The sequence below is a fragment of the Paramisgurnus dabryanus genome, chromosome 17 (genome assembly GCF_030506205.2).
Source record: "Paramisgurnus dabryanus chromosome 17, PD_genome_1.1, whole genome shotgun sequence".
NCBI classification, from domain to species: Eukaryota; Metazoa; Chordata; class Actinopteri; order Cypriniformes; family Cobitidae; genus Paramisgurnus; species Paramisgurnus dabryanus.
The window spans coordinates 28,015,452-28,029,894 of NC_133353.1; the positions used below are offsets into that span (position 1 = coordinate 28,015,452).

Genomic DNA, 14,443 nt, shown 5'->3' on the forward strand with positions numbered 1-14,443 from the left:
TTTTTATGTGGAGTCAGCGTGGTTTATACAGGGTTATACTCCGGTTTCTGAAGTATTAAAACATTCAGGCTAGGTCACTTAGAGATGCCAAATTGTCCTTCCCACAAAGTGTGTATAGATTAACTTGTGTATAATCTGTTCATACCATAAATAAAGCCATAGATGCTGGAATGGAGTTAATAAATAGGAGGTTCCAACACCTTGTTAAATCAATGCTACAAAGAATTGAGGCAAAAACAGGGTCTGGTAAGTGTACATATGGTCCTGAATAGCTCAGTGGTAGACCATTGCAATAGGTCTGAACCTAGGAAACCCACACATACTGATAAATACATTTCTACCTTGTAATGCACTGTTAAGGCAAACAGATACAGTTTGTGGGCCATCATGGATACTCGTGGAGTTAGATGAGGAATGGCCATATTGAATATTCAGCCTCCACATGTGACAGAAGGAAAGAGGTTTTTGGAAATGGTCCATTACTTACCTGTCTTGGCTGAGATAACCCCTACACTTAAAGGGACACTTCACCCATTTGCATTAAGCTTTGTATAGTTAGAACCCCAGTCATTTTGCATCATTGAAAGAAGGAAGTCCAATATCTTTGTTGAGGGGGTGAGAATACAAACACCCCTTTTCTCGGTCAAATAAACACCAAATTCTAAATGTGTGTTATATTTCGACTACAAATATGACGCACTTTCAATAAAGATCAATGTTTCTACGGTTGAAATGCTCCTTTAATAATCTATTGAAGGCTGATACAGACTAGACTTGAAGGTAAAATATTTTTGCTTGTGTTATTTTACATTACACACAACTTAATTTATGGAAATCTATGGTTTGATTTCTTGCATGTATTGATTGCATTGGATATTACCAACATCTGGTGAACGTTTAAATTTCAATAGCGCCCAAACCCTCATAAGCCCCGATTTTCCTGTAAGAATGACCCCAGAAATTAAAAGATTAATTACAAAAGATATAAACATTTTTAATGATACAAATAAAATAAAAAAAATGTGTTTACTTCCCATCTATATATTAATGCTGTGTTCTTGTAGATATGAAATACTTTTGTACCTGTTTACCACTAAATTCCTCAACTACACCATTAGCTTGCCTGTAAAATATTAATTTTTTATGAAAAATTCACATAAATTATGATCTAAATTTGAATTAAATTGTTTTTAGATATTGATCTAGAATGATAACTTACAGACGAGCACATTTATAAACACTCATTTATAACAGAAAGCTTAGCTTAACTAGAAATGTGCTTCATCTTTCTGACGACCAGCAGTTAACTGAACATCGTTTTAAAACACTCAAAGTTAAACTGAAGAAAAAGGCATCTCAAAAGATACCAAGCATCTTATTAAAAACATCTAACAAAACTGAAATATAAATGTACTGAAATAAGTAAGACCCTACACACACATTTCACGTTTTTGCTTGGGTGGCACCTACAGGCAGACCGGGGTACTGCACTACTTTGAGATTTACGAATGGGGCTTCTTTAGTTTAAACAAAATAAACATATTTTAGCCTTAAGTTTCTCAGTCTACCCTCCAAAATAAGATGTCTATTATTTTTATTTTATTCATAGCTCAGACTAAGTCATAATTGGCTCTGGTCTGGAATGTGTGCCCCACATCTCCCTCAAACACCACCTATGCCTCTACTGTTAAACCCATATATCTGCAAACATCAAGGCAAACAACAGAAAAAAACTATAAGAGAAAAAAGGATGTATTTTGCTTTATTAGAAATTAAAAATATAAGTTGAAACGTCTTATCACTAAATTGCATGCTAAATTGACCATACATTTCCCCAAAACATTGGACAGGACTAACTGTGTTCACAAGGTCCATTAATGTCTTAAGATAATTTAATGTGAGTATAATCAGTCACAGAAAAACTGACATAAAAAGCAAAAATTACAGGATTAGCCCAAACGTTTATCAAAGGCTATAAGGGCAGCATAAAAGGACATAACAGATTTCTTCACAAGTCTTTCGCCCCACATATATGAATGGCACAATAAGCCATGCTGACTCAAGTGCAGGGAGAGGACGATTTAAACTGTCACTATCACCCGAAATATTTTCTATACATTAAAAACCTACATGACAGCAATGAGCAGATTACCACACTACACACTGTGTTTTCAGCATATTTGTGTCACATGTTAGGGGTGAAGACTTGATTGTACAGGAGGCTTTGTATGTATATGCATGCACACATGTATCCACCTATTTACAAAATGCATTTTAAAGGCACAGATGGCATTGTAAGAACTAAATTCCATTGCTGCAATAAAGCAGAAAATGTGTCTAATAGTCAGACTTCGGAGCGATGCTGGATCAGTTCATCATTTACAGAAGTTTGTTGGCTCTCTGGTTGGCTTCATCAATACGAGCTTTATTCATTTCAGCCTGAGTAAAAAAAAAGGAATAAAAATTAATAAATAAGAAAGAAAGAAAGAAAGAGAGAAATAAAGAATTAGTTATAACTAACCTATTAAAAAAAAATACAAAACATACTAATAATCTATAATGCCTTAAAGGGACATTCCACTTTTTTTTGAAAATGTGCTCATTTTCCAGCTTCCCTAGAGTTAAAAATTAGCTTTTTACCATTTTGGAATCCATTCAGCTGATCTCCGGGTCTGGCGCTAACACTTTTAGCATAGCTTAGCATAATCCATTGAATCTGATTAGACCATTAGCACTAAAAAATAACCAGAGTCTGGATATTTTTCCTATTTATAACTTGACTCTTCACATCGTGTACTAAGACCGACAGAAAATTAAACGTTGCGATTTTCTAAGCAGATATGGCTAGGAACTAACTCTCATTCTGGCGTAATAATCAAGGACTTTGCTGATGTAACATGGCTGAAGGAGGCGTAGTGATATTACGCACTGCCCGAAAATAGCCCCCTTGGTTACTTAAATGGCAGGGGACTATTTTTGGGCAGTGCATAATGTCACCACGCCTGCTGCGTAGCACACAGGAAAAATATTGAAATTCTTTAATTAATTTAAAACGCGATGCTAATGGTCTAATCAAATTTAATGGATTATGCTAAGCTATGCTAAAAGTGCTAGCACCAGACCCAGAGATCAGCTGAATGGATCCCAAAACGGTAAAAATCAAATGTTTAACTCTAGGGGAGCTGGAAAATGAGCATATTTTCAAAAAAGTGGAGTGTCCCTTTAACACATCAAAAAAGCACAATCTGAGCATTGAAAAGCTTTACCTTATCAGTGATTTTGTCAATGGTCTTGTTCTGGCTTTCGATCTCATTACCCATGTCTAAGGCCAAATTCTTTAGATTTCCAATGATGCTGCCCACCTGGTCCAAATTCTCCTCCATCTCATCCTCTCTTGCATCATTTGTGACTCTTAATGAAAGCAAAAATGTCAATAAAGTGATACTGAAAGCAAAGAATATGCAATACATCGGTTAACAAAATATAAGGAACAGCACACTGAGAAGTTTTAAGTGGGTTTTAGCGGCATCTAGAGGTGAGGTTGCGAATTGCAAACACCAAGCCACAGCTTAAAGTGCGTGTTGCAGGTTAACCACCACTGTTGATTAATGGGTACATAAATCACTCAAGATATGTATATCATTTTTAAAATGTCTCAAAAAAGGTCTTAAAGACCCTTTTTTTAATGTTTTTGGTATTAACGGTTTTTTTAAGCAATTCGGCGATGACGTCACGTTGGGTAGAAGTAGATGAAAGCCTCAGCCAGAGCCATAGAAATAGATGAGACATTTATTGCCGTTTTATTAATACTTACGTTTATAATATGGAAATCATATATACATAATAGGAAATATATAATGTTGTATACTGCAAAGTTACCCTGCTAATTATTATTTATGATATATGTGGAGATAAATAAAACTTTGCAAATCTGCTGATTCAATCCATTCATGTCCTGACCACCAGGCTAGAGAGTTTTAAACATCCTTAATCCACACTTACTAGTCTATCATATAATATCTAAAATATATTTTTATGTGAAATAAAAGGAAGTTTTGTTATATTGTTTATGCGATCATAACGAATCACACGATCATTTTACACAGAATCAGCGGTCAGCAGCTGCAGCGGGCTTGAATCCAACCGCATACTGCAATAAACAGGCGTTCGGCGGCTTTTTACATCAAAGGATGACAGGCTAGAAACCAATCACTGATCCCCGTATTTTTTATAAATCCTGGACATGATTGGACCGGCCGAACGGGTTGAGCACTTTTATATTTGTTGAGCAGAGAGGCTGCATAGTTTGACCAGCGGGCTGCGGGAACCGGCCGCACATCAGACCGACAGACGGTGTTGCTAATATAACTCCCAATGTATAACTATTATCAGACCGGCCAACCGGGAAAGTCCCGACTCTCCCGACTGAAACTCCGCTACTGGCTGTAGGGAAATGTGTGCGTTTTGATCGGTGTTCGAGGCTCTTACCTCGCGACCAGATGTGACGACGTGACGCCTCACTCAGCTTCCAGGATTTGAGTCATGCTGCCTGAATTCGTTTGTGCTGAAGATCGCATACACCCATTTCAGCAGGATTATGGTCCCCCTCAAACCAGCATGCACGAGTATGTTAATTGTTTGTTTACTTTCTACACGAAGTTATGCTAAGGCTATCTGGCTTTCTGCCTATCTCTCTATACTAGCCCATCTATCTGTCTGTCTGTCTGTCTATCTATCTATCTGTCTGTCTGTCTATCTATCTATCTGTCGTTCTGTCTATCTAGTCTATCTATCTAGTCTATCTATATCTATGTATTTATCTATAATTTGCATTGATATAATCTGAATATTGTACTTTACTCATCTCTCTAGTCACTCTCAATGCTCTTAAGGCAAATTCTCTCCCCAACGTGACGTCATGCAGTGCGTTGAGGGGGAAAGGAGAATCCTTGCAAACCGCTGTACTTTTTCGTTTTTTATTCCGTTTTATGATAACCAACAACATAAAATACAATGGATAACAATTTAAATGTTTATTATCAACAAGCAAATTGCCCAAATTCGTGGAAAAATTTTACCTGCAAAACGCACTTTAACCCTCAATTGTGAAACACTGCGAAGCTACAGTAATTGCCACAGAACAAACATGTCATCATCTGAGACAACGTAAGGGCCAAACGCGATCTGTAGAACAGTTTGTCCATTTAGGGCTACTGTAGAAACATGACGGTGACATCCATGTAAGGTTGACCAGTGGTGTATGTAGGTAGATAAAAACAGCTCATTCTAAGGTAATAAAACAATACAGTTTATTATGTAAGGTTTATACACCACTAAAAATATAGCTCTGTATATTACATTGCATTTCTGTCAAGAGATCTTTCTAAAAGTCCCACGATGCACCTTTAATTAATACAACCAATTATAAATGGGGTTGCCTCAAAGTTAACAGTAAGAAGTATCAATCAACTTAATGTTAGAATAAAATAGACAAAAACAGCAAATTAACTTTATTCGTAACGTCAGTATAAATATTGTGCACGGGATTTGTTGTTACCCAACTTAACAAAGCTGGAATTCGTGGCAGGACTGTGATTTCTATGGGTACAAATAAACAAGCGCAGCCTGGGTGCTTCAACAAAAATGATAATTTAGTGTTTTCTACAGAAATCTATAAGAAGAGAAAGAAGAGAAAGGCTTTTCAGAGGATAGAATTAACTTTGCCACAAAGGTTGAAGTCTTGTCAGCTCAATCTTTTAGATTTAAATCAGGGATTTCCAATGTTATGGCTGTAACATATTTAGTCAAAAATTAAAACATTATTTATCAGAGAATGTTTTAAAAAAACAAAACATTGAACCATCTGTTTACGTTTTCCTAAACCTCTAATGATAGAGTCCAAATATCTGAAAAATATCAGTCAGTGCATTAGTTTAAAGGCGGGGTGCGTGATTTTTGAAAAACACTTTGGAAAAGGGAGTCGAGCCGAGTACCTAAACACACTTGTAGCCAATCAGCAGTAAGGCGTGTCTACTAAACGACATTGTTTCCTGGGTTGCGTATGTGTGGGGCGGGTCTATAAAAAGAAAGTCCAGATTCTATTGGGTAGGGGCGTGTTTGCTTAGGTGATTTCAAATGTCAACATTGGCTTTCAGAGATCATGCACCATTGCCTTTAATGTTTAAATGAGAAAAATATATGTGCGTTATGGATGTGACAAAAAAGGACACAGGTTTTTGCGAGACAACATACTTTGTAGGAATTCTGTAAATAAAAATGCAATAATACTAAACAAATGCAGAAGGAGCTGCTCTTCAAATCAAAAAAATATAATTAATTTTTACTTTTGTTTAAGCATTTATGAGGAAGAAACACCCTTATGGATGTAACATTACTGAAATTTGTGTTTTCCAAAAAATAAAGCTCTATGTTCTGAGGTCACTTAGTAACACAGTTAAAGAGTTGCTAAACATGGGCAAAGGTTCAAAAAACCATTTAGTCGCATGACAGAGTATTTCTGAAATTTTACTACAGAATCTCTTGTGAAAGCATTGCTACAAGTACAGTGGAAGTAAATCTAAAGTAAGTCACACACACATCAACCAAGAGCCAACATGAAATCAACATCACCAAAGAAGTGTGTTTTGTTTCACACTGCGTGACTATCTGGGGTTCAGTCACTGCTGTTTCAGACTGCATGATGGATTGGCGACAGGGGGTTTCACACTGCATGACTTTACTGTAGGAAGAATCACTGACAACTTTGTCCCGGTCTGCAAACTACGTCTCACAACCAAACGCACGCAAGAAGTGACGCGAAGGAAACAACGCGAGGTCACGCATGTAAGACCGGAGTTCTCACGTGAGACTGGGCTATTATTAAAAATGGTAGCCCGCAAGAAGCTTACCATAAAAATTGCATGTGCGCTCATTTGCAGCACAAAAAAGAAGAAATAAAGTTTATGAAGGAGGAAATGGTGAAATGGTTGTGGAGACTCCTCCCCCAACTACCAGCTGCCCTGTATGGTGCTCTCTCATTGGCTGTAGGTCATCGCCGATGTTTTTTTCAGTCAAAACACATTTCACACGGCATGCCAAATATCTCACGGGTATCGGCGACTCATCTGCGATTCTCTTAGATCACGTCTTTAAACATGGTCACTCGCGTGCACGAGCATCGATTTGCTTTGTGATTTCGGGCATTTGTCTGCGATTTCTCAAAACCTGTCGGCGAGTCAAAATCAGGGCTAAAATCATGCAGTCTGAACTCGGCATTACTGTGCATTCAGACCGCCACCGGCGAGAGCATCAATAAAAGCTCTGGCTGCCCTGACAACGACGCTAAAGAAAAGTTGTAGTGGACGCTCTGACGCTCGAATGCATTCTCTGAACTCCTCTCAGGGGGAGGTTTCCGCCTTCCTATTGGTTGCCGGTGAACATTTCCGCCTTCCGATTGGTTGCCGCCGAACCGCGTCATATCTCATTAACATAAAGTTGAGCTGATTTCAACTCTCCTCGACACTTACGCTGTACATGACACGCCGCACCGCTGCTCGCCAGAGCTCGCCGCCGGCTCTCATTGAAAATGAATGACTTCCGGCCACTTTGACGCTCTTGCCGGTGGCGGTCTGAATGCACAGTAAGTGATAAAGCATCTGGGTAATGAGTCACAGGCGGCAAGTAAAACTGCATATAAGCCTAAATCCATATAATGCAAATGACACGAATACGTAGTGAATTATAAGTTATAAGAGATAATGTTTGGTACGTGTCGCCCGTGGTACGCCTCCAGGAGCTCAACTTTTTTTGGAAAGTAAAGCTGATCTGTCGGAGATGCAATACTACTCTATAGGTACTCAAGATTAACATGAGATTAGCAGAAACAGTGTGTGTTATGTGACCTTTAACTCTTTCCCTGCCAGCGTTTAAAAAAAAGTTGCCAGCCAGCGGCAGCATTTTTTATGATTTTCACAAAAGTTTAATGCCTTCCAGAAAATTTTCTTTTTTAAATATATATACATACAATATCAAATGAAAGAACAGATCCTATACTTTCAAACATTAAAAACTGGTTTAATCCTACCTTCATTTGTTCTCTTTTTATCACCTCTCAAATATGTGTGGGTTTCTTTAAAAATACAAAATTTTAAGCAAAAAGCTCAGGAAATTGCATTTTTGTGAAGAACTTTTGATAGAGATCAGATTCAGAACGATCCTCAAAACATACATGGAGTTTAAACTGTTTGCCCTAAGGGAATACTTCCAGGTTTTATAAGCTGGCTAAGAGCGCCACCTGGTGGATAATAGCGGAAATATGGATTGCCGGAAAAACTCGTCATTGGCATTAAAGCTTTTTCTCGTAATTGACGAGCTAACTCGTCAATGGCGGGGAAAGAGTTAAATCTAACCCTTACTTCCTCAGTGAAACAGCATGCACATAGCTTAAGCTAAAAGCCTTTACCAAGTTTTTACCCTCACCTCTTGATGTAAGGACCAGAGGCAGTTGCTGATCCACCAGAAACAGCCTGACCGTTGCGGACGCCGGGCGGTTGGCTGGACACCACACCTCCCGCTTTTCCCTCTGAGGTGGAATCACCACCTGTGCCCCAAGTGCGCTTATACCGGTTGTCATGTTCGATGGACGTGACTCTAAAAGAAGCAGTATTTCCACATTACTGTACAATTGTACAAAAATATGGATAAATAATCTATAACGGTGTCAAGCCAGAAGCTAAAAGGTGAGTTAATAACCAACCTGTCACATGGGCACACACACAAGCCACAACATTTGGACAGATCAGTGAGGTTCTTCTCGGCATGCCGCATGTCCTGATTGATTTGGTCCATTCCTTGGTCGACACGCCTGAGTTGCTCTAAACAAAACAGAATTCAAAAATAAGTTTTCTTTTTATAGACCTTTAGATATAATTTAGTGCATGGAGGACCTATGAAGAATCAGGACTGAGGTCACTCACCTCCCTGTTCATCCAGCATGGTCATTGTTTTGACACCCGTCTCTCGGCTCTGAAAAAACACAGATGCTTTAGATTTCAAAATAGAATGGAGAACTAAAAAATTTTTACATGTCAAATAATATATACATATTTTTAAGGCATTCAGACTTCTTTGGACCACTTACCTCTTCTGCCAACTGTAGCATCCGCCTGGTGCTTTCAAGTGACTAAAACGAAAAAAAAAAAAAAACATTAAAAAGATTGAAAGTGAGGCAATGACACATGCCTGTAAAATCAAAGTTCATGCATGGTAAAAACAAAGAATTAGGAAAGCAGTTGGGTTGGCAGAAAGTTGTAATGTGTAGATAGATAATGTGAATAAAGCATGCATGGAAACAAAAGATGTACACAGAAGCAAACCACGAAGACATTCAAGACAATAATATAAGAGAGTTTCATAGGGCAGGACATTATAGCTTAAACAATAAATATTTTCACACTTTCACATATTTTTTTCCATTTTACATACATATATATTTACACTAAATCAATTTATTTACAACTAGAGGAAGCATTTTAAACAAATGCAAAGCTTATTTAAAAGGTTTATGCAAAATGTTAACTATATATTGAATCCAATAACAGAGCCCCAGTTATAACCACCAATAATCCACTTTTAAATTGGGAACATTACAAAAGGGAAAACTAAAAAACAAATGTTCGTAAATCACAACAAAAGAACATGTAATGACTAAATTGATGGGTGGAAAAGGGATTCATAAATCTGAAGTTTACCCCCAGATACCCAGGTTATGACACATGAGTACAGGGAAGGGCTCATGCTATTATTCTTTTATGGCACAAAGTCTCACGTGAATCCCTTTAGAGGCAGCAGGGAGAAGAAAGAGAAACAAAGGCATAAGTAAAGTGAGAAAAAAAGTGTGAAGCTACAAGAGGATTTCAGTAATGCAGAAAATCTGTAACGGTAAACAATAAGGTTTGATTCTTTAAAATTAGTAAATGCATTAGTTATCATGATCTAACTAGGAGCAACATTGCATTACAACATTTACTCATGTTTAAAGGTGCACAGTGTAATGTTTAGAAGGATCTCTTGACAGAAATGCAATATAATATTCATCAATTTGCATAAAGCTTTGTATAGCTAGAACCCCAGTCATGTTTTTGAATGGTCATGCATAATTTTCTCAGTTGCCACTGAGACAGGAGAAAAACAGATTTCAGTGTTATAGTTCTTTCTTTCAATGATAAAAAATCATCATTTTGCATCATTGAAAGAAGGAAGTCCAATATCTTTGTTGAGGGAGTGAGACTACACCCCTTTTTCTCGGTCAAATAGGCACCAAATTCTAAATGTATGTTACATTTCGACTACAAACATGACACACTTTCAATAAAGATTAATGTTTCTATTGGGAAATGCTCCTTTAAGTGGTGTATAAAGATCTTGCATAATGAAGTGTGATTTTATTATTACCTCAGAATGAGACACTTTTTCTACATACACCACTGGTCCCATTACATGGAAGTCACCACATTGCACCATCATGTTTCTACTGTAACCCTAAATAGACACACAGCTCTACAGAGCGCATTTCTTCACTACGTTGTGTCAGACAATGACGTGTTTGTCCTGTGGAGGCTATCATAGCTTCTTTATTGCTGGATTTACACAGCGTATCTTGATGCCCAATTGCGATTTGTTGTCTATATATAAGATTTTTTTTTTATGACCTGTTTACATAATCTTTTAAAAGCGACTCGTATCCAAAATCAGCATTTACAATTCAAGGTAGGCATAGACCCAGCATATCGCAACGTTTTTCTCGCACTGTTGTTTAAAACGTTGCGATATGCAATGGACACAGATAGGGATGCTTAACGATTAATCGCGATTAATCGTTAGCAGAATAAAAGTTTTTGTTTACATCATATATGTGTGTGAACTGTGTATAATAACTTTGTATAAATAAATGTACACAGATGCATGTATATGTTTTAGAAATGTTTACATGTGTATATACATTTGTATATTTATGTATAATTTATATTATATATAAATATAAATACTTAATATATACATTTTTTTTTCTTAAAAATTATACATAAATGTGTTCATATTTATATATATACATATTTATTATACACAGTTTACACACATATGTGATGTAAACAAAAACTTTTATTCTGCTAACGATTAATCGCGATTAATTGTTTAGCATCCCTAGACACAGACAAATTGATTATACAAGATTATAGAGCTTTAGGCATAAAACTTTAAAATTACTCCATTAATCTCACCAAAGATGCCATGCTAAGACGAATCATGTGATCGCAGGTGGTTTCCACCTGGGTAGAGGTCATGTCCAAGCGTTGCATTTTCGCAACGACACGTCTTGACATGGGAATATCCGATCGGTCCTGTTACATTGCGGAGGCGAGTGCATGTATCCGATTTATATCCACATATGATTGAGGCCTTAATCCAATAGGGGAATATCAAAATGTATGGGTCATATTCGATCTGTGCCACTTGAGGGGAAAAACTATAATCGCTTCAAACAGGCAGTGTAAATGTGTTTCGATGTGTTTTGCAATCTCACCACTAGATACCGCTACAATCTACACAGTGCCCCTTTAATACCAATACATTTGTTTGTACATGTTAGTTTATTGTGCATTAACTAATGTTAACAGTTTGATTATCAAAAATCGTATGAGTAAATGTTTAAATTAACACCAACCAAGATGAATAAATAATGAAGAAGGCTCGTCATTGTTAGTACAAGTTAGCTAATGCATTAACGTCAATCAGAGAAACCTTATTGCAGAAAATCACATATTTACAAATATTAAAAACACAAACATTTCACATCAGCGAAAGAACCCGCTGTCACAATAAGAGGCAGTTACAAAAAAAAACAACTAAAAATATCACATCTGATAAAAACAGAATCATTGTTATCTTTTGTTGGATCTTCATGATAACATGCTTACCTCATCTGTAACTTGGTTGGCCCGCATCGTCATATCCTCTACTGACATGTCTGCCATTTTGCTGCTGTCCAAGGTTACCACCCCGCCCGGCTTAAGCTCTACGTTCTGGGGTCTAAATGTCAGAGGTCAAAGTTGAAATTTATAAACAAACAAATATCCCCACAGAAAATCACCTGGAATTTGAAGAAAAGTTCACCCAGAAATTACGCTAGATAGAAACATCATGTGATGTGTAAAAGTTATTTAGCTAAAGGTTCAATCCGCAATAAAAGAAGATTGCCGTCAAGCTCCATACAGGACACAAAAGTGTTATAAATGTATCCAATGCATCATATTTCAAATTATCTAAAACCTTACAGTCTGTAATGTAAGTGTTGAACATTATACATTTTCAATACAGTTTAATTTTTGGGTGAACTTTTCGTTAAGGTCAAAATGTATAAAGCAAAGAAACAATTTAGTATGAAAAGTGATGTGTTGTCAATTTTCTCATTAAGCTGATGGCAAAGACATCAGTATATTTTTTATAGCCATTAGAAAGGCTAAACTTTTGGAAAAACCTGGATGAAGAGTGTTTTATTCAGACAAAACAAAAGATACTAATTATTTCTGTGTGCATAACATATGCGGAAAATGTCTTTGCCATCAAAAACACTTTTGATCACGTGTACCCAGTGTTAACAGAGAGACGGGTGTGAGAGATACAGTACAAAAGAGGTGTGATAATTTATCTGTTCACCATAAGACACACGCTGACACTGAGATAGATTTTATTGTCAAGAATAATTACATTTTAATAGTACTTCTAAAACAAACAATTAAATAAATATATAATGAAATTTTTTCAAATGGAAGTCTGATACCCACTAGCAAATAACCTAAGCTTTAAGGACAATTGGATTAAAACTACAGTAAAAAGGCTAACAAGCCACTTTATATAGTTATGATATAGTAAAATATTTGTAAACTAAATGTGTCTTTACACAGGAAACAGATCTTGTGTCTTTTCCTTCATTCTTTCCTGTTTCCACATGCAGCTGCAACTACCTACAACTCCGACAAAACAAAATAAACCATCACAAATATTTATTGGATTTTAATGGAAATTGTTTTGGTTTTCCTGGAAACTATTCTGGTCTATGTGGGTATCTAATGATCTTGTGTTTATGGGATATGATCTGGCAAAAGAGAACACCATCATATCTAAAAATAATAAAAATTACTTTTCAGTAAGTAAAGTCACGTGCTAGCCCTTGGGTGTAATTGTATTCCGAGGATAAGCAAATCTCAAATCCAAACAGTTCAACAAGACTGGATTAACATATGACAACCTCACATGAAGTGTGGGTTGACAGTAGGTCAACTGTTAGAGCACTAAGTCAGCAACAAAGGCCATGGGTTCTATCTCAGAGAACACACAAACTTTACAAAAACAAACAGATTAAATAAACTGTAATCACGTTGCATAAAAGCGTCTGATAAGTGCACTAATGTAATTGAGCTTCCCTAAAGAGTCAAGGAATTACGCGTGTCCAGTTTTTCAACAAAAACCGGTTCCTCGGGGTCATTACGTCATACCTCATACACTTCACAGTATTTTTTCTGTCTGAAACGCACACTAAGCAGCACTATCTAGATCAAGATTATAGTCACGTAAGATTAAACTACAACATGCCTCATACACGACGTTTAAGATCTGCAAACTCTTCAAATGCATAACAAAATTCGTGAAAACCGAAAAAGTTGTTGTATAAACATTTTAAGCTAATCCTATCAGACAGTAAAACTCATACCACGTTTCAACTAACGTTATCAAACCCAGTTCCAGACAGACAAAGCAAGATAGCAAACATTAAAAAAACTAACCACGTTGAGAAGGTTAGTATCTTGAAAGTTGGAAAAGTTCTTCAGAGGTTTCCAGGATCCCAACACCACCATCTATGATCATATTTTATACTTACGGTTTACTCATGGTGTGTTATGATCTTCTTTATCCCTAAATTAATTGTAATGTTTATCTATGGCTGTAGTTTGTCTCAGTACGTGATGCAGAGCTACGTACTCAGCTCAGTTCCGCTTTTGGGGAGTAGAAAAGCATTACCATCCTCTTGTTTTTGAACGCTGAACTAAACCAGGAGAACAACGTTTCAAACGCTACTTACTGAGTTTTATTCCAGGAAAGACGATGGATAAGACCGCTGATCTTTAATCAATCTTTAAAGTACTTATTGTCCGCGAACCCTCCACACTGTTCCGAAATTCCTTTAGACAAATTATGGCGCTAGTGCGCATGTGCAGTCATATGACAGGTGACATAATGCGCATGCGTCAAGAAGAGCAAGAGTAGTATAAATTGAAAAGAAACTTTAATAACTTTATTTAGATGCTGGACGGACAGACGCAAGGAACAGTAAATGCGAACTTAATAGATAACGAATGTTAGCATTATGTCGTGAACTTAAGATCGTGAA

General features: G+C 36.8%; 1 protein-coding gene across 4 annotated transcripts; it reads right to left on the reverse strand.

Moving 5' to 3' along the window:
• Positions 1-1,746: 1,746 nt before the first annotated feature.
• snap23.1 (synaptosome associated protein 23.1) lies at positions 1,747-14,291 on the reverse strand. 4 transcript variants are annotated; one of them, XM_073812486.1, is made up of 9 exons: positions 14,135-14,230; positions 13,934-14,048; positions 11,973-12,084; positions 9,140-9,181; positions 8,976-9,024; positions 8,756-8,873; positions 8,479-8,649; positions 3,267-3,411; positions 1,747-2,439 (listed from the first exon to the last, which is right to left on the reverse strand). In XM_073812486.1, the coding sequence occupies exons 2-9, from the start codon at positions 13,942-13,944 to the stop codon at positions 2,380-2,382; spliced, it is 708 nt and encodes a 235-aa protein (XP_073668587.1). In that variant the 5' UTR covers positions 13,945-14,048; positions 14,135-14,230; the 3' UTR covers positions 1,747-2,379. The 4 variants fall into 4 exon arrangements, with proteins under 4 accessions (XP_073668587.1, XP_065144508.1, XP_065144506.2 ...); XM_065288436.2 differs by lacking the exon at positions 13,934-14,048 and having other exon boundaries at positions 14,135-14,291; XM_065288434.2 differs by having other exon boundaries at positions 13,934-14,255.
• Between the last annotated feature and the right edge of the window lie 152 nt (positions 14,292-14,443).

Excerpts from the sequence above, each read along its gene's own strand:
- snap23.1 (XM_065288434.2), bottom strand. Across the intron at positions 9,182-11,972 it reads CCAACCAAGTTACAGATGAG|TCACTTGAAAGCACCAGGCG; the intron begins GTAAGCATGTTA and ends TTTTCGTTTTAG. Across the intron at positions 8,650-8,755 it reads TGTGTGTGCCCATGTGACAG|AGTCACGTCCATCGAACATG; the intron begins GTTGGTTATTAA and ends TGCTTCTTTTAG.